Below are 6,067 nucleotides of genomic sequence, written 5' to 3'. Positions count from 1 at the left end.
AGTCCCTCTCCCTCCGAGTGCGGGGAAAACTGCCCAGACCTGAAAACGCCAAACCGGGTGTCACGTCCAGCGCCACGCAGGGACGCGCTGGCCACTCAGAGGCCGCCTCTGCGCTCCCAAACTGGAGGGGCGGCTCACGATTGGCCAGGCCTTCATCAGTGCCCACCTCCAGGAGGCGGTAGAACAAACGTGTATCTAACCCTGGGTTATCGCCTCCGTGAGCGATCTCCGGATTGGGCGGGAAGCTGGACTCCAGCCGGTTTTCCGCAGATGAGGGCCGGAACGGGAAGGCGCTCCTGAGACGAGGCCGGGCCCGAAGAGTGGACTAGGAAGGTGGCGACCCTTTTGTCTGCTCTCCGCAGTGAAGAGGCGGGGCCGCGACGGTTTCAGCCCCGGAAGCGGAAGTGCGGGTGCCGAGGGGGCCCTGTCTAGTGTGAACGCTGCCGGGGCGTTCGCTGTACCTCCCGCTGGTCACGCTGCGCGCTCTCTCCGGCCTGTGCCCCGTTCGCCGGCCCCATCATGCTGTCTCTAGACTTTTTGGACGATGTGCGACGGATGAACAAGCGGCAGGTGATGTTAGCCATCTTCTATTCCCCCAGGTTCTTGCCCCTTGGACGCTTCTACTGCGGTGCCGGCCGATCTCCGGTCCTTAGTGTGAGGGCCTGAGCAAGTCTCACTGTGGGATCACTCCCTCTCTTTGGAGTTTGATCGTTCCCTATTTTTAGCTCCCAGTTGATTCCAGGCCTGCTAGGGGTGAAGCGGGAGGCGATGTCTTCATGTCCCCTGCTTCCCAAAGAGGAAGGGGCGCAAATGGAGACCGTAGTGTGTTTTGTAGGTGAGAACCGGGATTGCTTATTCTTTTAGGCGTTGAAGGCGAGCAAATTCTTGGATCCTCTCGTCCGAGCGAGGTCCAGTGGATTCTGGAGAGGCTAGGTTTAGCAGTTGACTACTACAACAGCTTTCGGGGAGCTTGGGGAGGTGGTCCTAGCTCCCCCCCCACCAAAGCAGTTTTACTGCTTTCAGCTGGTCGCAGCCCACCTAGCCCAGCTGGACTCCAGCGGACTGCTCCTGCTTCTCCCTGGACCACCTCTGAATTCTGAGTTGGAACATTATACCTGGTGGTTGTTGTGTGCCATCGAGTCAGTTCTGACCCATAATGACCCTGTTTAGGGCTTCCGAGGCTGTAAGGCTTTACCGGAGCAGAAAGTCTCATAGGTCTCTCACAGAGCGGCTGCTAGATTCGAACTGCTGACTTTGCGGTTAGTAGCTTAACTCGCAACCCACTACGCTACCAGGTTGTTTATTGTTGTTAAGTGCCGTTGAGTTTTTCAGAATCAAATGACCCTGTATAGGGTTTCCGAGGCTTTACGTCTTCACGGGAGCAGGCTTGAACTGCGGACCTTGTGGTTTGCAGCCCAGTGCTTATCCTTTGCATCACTTGATCTTTGAGTTGTTAAGTGCCATCAAGTGGTGCCAACTGATAGCGACCATGTGTAGGGTTTCTCCCGCGGAACAGCTGGTGAGTTTGAACCACTGACCTTGCAGTCCAGCACTTTATCCTACAGCGTCACACCAGGACTCCAAGAGTCTTCATGACTATTGTATTAAGTGCCATGAAGTGGTTCGCAGTCCAGTGCTTACCCTATGCATCCCTGAATCTTTGAGTTGTTGCCAAGTGCTGTTGAGTTGCTTCCGACTCCAGGGAGTGGCTGGTGAGTTTGAACCACTGACTTTGCAGTTCAAACTGACCTTGGTCTAATGTTTATCCTAGGACTTTAACTTTTTTAATTTACTTGGATTTCTAGGTACCCCTGCTGTTTCTCTGAAGAAATATTTATTTGGGGGCTATGATTTATTAAAGGAGCTCTGGTAGCATAGTGGTTACAAAATGGGCTATGAACCGCAAGGTCAGCAGTTCGAAACTACCAGCTGTTCCGCGGGAGAAAGATGAGGCTTTCTGCCCCTGTAAAGATTTACAGCCTCGGAAACCCTGTACAGGGTCGCTATGAGTCAGAACCGACTTCACAGCCCATAACAACAACTACAACAATGATTTCTTACATTAAGGACCCCTGGTGATGGCAGTGGTTAAAGGGCCCGGCCATTAACCAGAAAGTCGGCTGTTTGAGCACACCAGTCTCACGTTGGGGGAAAATGTGCCAGTCTGCTTTGGTAGAGATTTACAATCTTAGATTTACAGCAGTCCTCCTCTGTCCTGGAGGGTCTTTATGAATCCAAATCAACTCGATAACAATGAGTTTGGTTTGAATTTATTTAACTGAAGGAGCCATGCTTGGCTGCTAACCGAAAGGTCAGCGTTTCAAACCCACCAACTGTTCTGTGGGAGAAATATATGGCCGTCTGCTTCCGTAAAGATTGTTGTTCAGTGCCGTTCAGGTGGTTCTAACTCATAGCAACCGTAAGACAAGAAAATGAAATACTGCCCGATCCTGAGCCATCCAGGTGTTATGTGTGAGCCCACCGTTGCTGCCTGGCACCATATAAGACACTGTTTGCTGCTACTCATCAGGTTTTCAGTGACTAGCCATTCAGAACTGCTCTGCCTCTTCTTGTTTCTAGTCTGTCTTAGGCTGGAAGCTCCGCTGAAGCCTGTCCACCATGGCTCTCTCTGCTGGTGCTTAAAATACTGGTGGCATAGCTTCCAGCATCACAACACACAAGCCACCACAGTACAACAAAATGACAGATGAGTGGTGGACCATGAAGACTATAGCCTTGGAAGCCCTATGAGGTGGTTCTGTGTGGTCCTTCAGGATTGCTGTGAGTTGGAATTGACTCAGTGGCGGTGTTGTTGTTGTTGTTAAGTGCCGTCAAGTCAGTTCCAACTCATAGTGACCCTGTTTACGGAGGGCTTCTAAGGAGAGACGAGTGAATTTGAATCTCCGACTTTGCAGTTCAGGCTGACCTTGCAGCCCAGTGCATTATCCTGCACTGACACCACAGGACTCCCAATGGCAGTGGACAGGTACTTATTATAGTAAGGAGACCAAGTGGTGCAGTAGTTAAGCACTAGGCAACTAACAAAAAGGTTATGGTTTGAGCTCACCAGTGACTGTCAGGAGAAAAGACCTATTCCACAGTTCTTCTCTGTCTTAGAGGGCCATAGAAGTTGGAATTTACTTGACATCTTACAAGAGTAAGAGCATTGCTTATGCTGAAGTACCTGGGTGGCACGAACAGTGAAGTGCTTGGCTACTAATTGAACTGTGCCAGTCCACCTTACGCACAACAGAAGCCTCTGAAGAAAGGCCTGGTGATATACTTTTAAAAGATCGCGCATTGAAAATCCTGTGGAGTACAGTTCTCCTCTGACACATGTGGGGTCACCGTGAGTCAGAATCGATTCAATAGCAAGTGGTTGTTCTTGTTTGTTTGTTTAAATTATACTAAGTACAATGAGAAGAATGCACAGATAAGACAAACCCTTTGCCTTTAAGGAGCATAGGCAGAAAATGCCAAAGGCAAAGCAGCTTTTGGGGGTTCATGCTATATATGAAGTACATTATATACCTGTAGGGGTCCTGGTGTGACACTGTGGGATAATGCACTGGACTGCAAGGTCGGCAGTTCAGATTCACTGCTGCTCCTCAGAAACCCTGACTCGAAGGCACTTAACAGCAACAATATACCTGTAAGGTAGGTGATGTTTTCACCATATGCAGGTAGACCCATGAGGCTTAGTGAGAAGCAACGCAGTATAAAGGTCAAAAGTATGGACTCTGAAGCTAGACTTCTGAGATCGAAAGCAGCTCTGCTACTTTGTGACTTTGAACAGTTTATTTAGCCTCTCTGCCTACATCACAGGGATTTTGAGAAGGTTAAGCGAGTTAATTCGTGTAAAGTTCTTAGACCAGTGCCTGGCCCATAGTAAGTATTAGCTATGTTGTTTTTAGAGAGGTGTAGTAATTTGCCTAAGATTAGAGATGAACGGCAGAACCGGACTCCAAAGCCTTAACCCTGAGCTGTACTGCCTCACTAGGCTGAAAAAGGATATGACCGATTGTAACAGTGCTAGGGAGGTTATGAGGGGTGCCAAACAGGAAATTAGAACCGACTTCAAGGAAGAACTGACATTTAAGCTTAAGTGTTAAAGCACTTTAATAGTAGCATTATCTTTAGATGGTTAGGGTTTTGAGAATTCAAGATGAAGGGGAAGGAACTCAACCTCTGAGGCCACAGAGATGTACACTGTGCCCTCCCTGCCCTCTGCCTGTAAAGAGTTTACCTATCTGAAAGAGAAACAAAGAAAAAATGTCAGTTACCACAGAAGAGTGTGGTAAAGAGTCTAACAAACTATAGGCAGACAGAACAGAAACAGGAAGATGAAATGAGGAAGTCTCTAAATGCAGTGGTGTTGGTCCGGAGTTCAGTGCATCCATATACACTTTTCACAACATACAAGATACACTAGCATTCGGTTGCTAGGAAATGTATATGGTAAAGTTATCCTTCCACCTCAGGGACAAAGGAAGACCCATGAGGAGCTGGATTGACACAATGGCTGTGACAGTTCTTGCAAAGGAAGCAGCGATTTTGAGGATGGCACAGGAGCGGACAGGGTTGTGTTATGTTGTACATAGGGCTGCTGTGAGTTAGAACCAATATGATGGCACCTAACAATAACACCCTCCCGGGGATTGGGATTGAAAGGGGCTGGATAGCTTGGAAGTATGATGCGGGAGAGTTCTGAGATGAGGTTTTATCTGTACACAATAGCTGAAGAAAGAGACTCACACTGGTCATGGAAACTAAGGCCCGTGGCACTCTAACGTAAGCCCAGGTCTGTGAACCATAATGTCAGAAACTCACCAGTGTCTCCAAGGAAGAAAGATGAGGCCTTCTGCTCCTGTAAAGACTTCCAGCCTTGTAAACCCTCTGTTGTTAAGTGCCATCAAGTCGGTTCCAACTCAAAGCGACCTGTAAAGCGTTTCCAAGGAGTGGCTGATGCTTCAAACCGACCTTGCGATCCAATGCATTATCCGTCAGCAACACCCTTTACAGGCTAAGAACCAACTCTGGCAGTGGGCACTTGGTATAGATACTGAGAAGGAGCCCTGGTGGCGCAGCAGCTGCTAACCAGAAAATTGGCAGACCTGGAGATCTGACGTCATAAAGAGTACTGCTTAGAAAACCCTCTAGGGCAGTTCTTGTCTGTCACATGGAGTCAGCCAGAGAACACTTAACAACATAGATTCTGACAGTTAATCAAATAAAAGAGGGCATATAGAAGTTTGGTATCACTTCTCTAAAAACTGCTGTTATTTGCATAACTTCTACTTAATGCCCAATTACATATCAGTGGCTCTGTAGGATAAGCTATGGACTTAAAACACAGGGCCAGCAGTTCGAGCCCACCAGTTGCTCTGTGGGAGAAAGATGAGACTTTCAGCTCCCACAAAGATTTACAGCCTCGGAAACCCTACACAGGGTCACTGTGAGTTGGAACCAACTCAACAGCACTTAGCAACAACAACGTATCATCAAATTTCTAATTTGTTTGTGTGACTATCGATCAGTTTTTGTTTCTAATCAGTTTTATTGATGAATATGTGATTTATTCGCATCACAATCAAATAAGGAACATTTATTTCACAAGACCATTTATACCCCTTTGTAGTCCATCTTCCCCTGAACCCCAGGCAACCATGATCTGCTTTTTGTTACTTTAGATGGATTTGCATTTTATGTAAATGGAATCATAGACTGTGTACTCTCTGAGTTTTGTGCTTTAATTAATTTTGAACAATGACTTATGCAGGCATTAGGTTATATTAAATGTATAATTTTGTTTCTGCTTTATTTTCAAAAGTATAGTATTTTGCTACTTTGTTGCATCTACCAGCCCCTCTGTGGGAGAAAGATGAGGCTTTCTGCTCCCATAAAGATTTATAGCCTCTGAAACCTTCTACAGGGTCGCTGTGAGTTGGCACACAGCTACCACCACCATACGCCGTTGCCAGATTGATCTTCCCTCTCCTGCTCAAACCTTTAGTAGCTCCCTAACACTCATAGATCCAGTAGTCAAGAAATCAAAGGACGTATTGCA

At 47.4% G+C, this 6,067-nt stretch overlaps 1 protein-coding gene across 1 annotated transcript in view; it reads left to right on the top strand.

Moving 5' to 3' along the window:
* Positions 1–466: 466 nt before the first annotated feature.
* SEC11A (SEC11 homolog A (S. cerevisiae)) overlaps positions 467–6,067 on the top strand; it is a 49,520-nt gene continuing 43,919 nt past the window's right edge. Inside the window, exon 1 of the mRNA XM_006867154.1 lies at positions 467–570. Within this exon, the coding sequence (XP_006867216.1) occupies positions 520–570 (51 nt within the window). The 5' untranslated portion in view covers positions 467–519. The remainder of the gene's footprint in view (positions 571–6,067) is intronic.

This window comes from Chrysochloris asiatica, unplaced genomic scaffold (assembly GCF_000296735.1).
Source record: "Chrysochloris asiatica unplaced genomic scaffold, ChrAsi1.0 scaffold00101, whole genome shotgun sequence".
In the NCBI taxonomy this organism is placed as follows: domain Eukaryota; kingdom Metazoa; phylum Chordata; class Mammalia; order Afrosoricida; family Chrysochloridae; genus Chrysochloris; species Chrysochloris asiatica.
The sequence above is the reverse complement of the archived record's forward strand: the minus strand, read 5'-3'. Positions and strand labels throughout refer to the sequence as shown.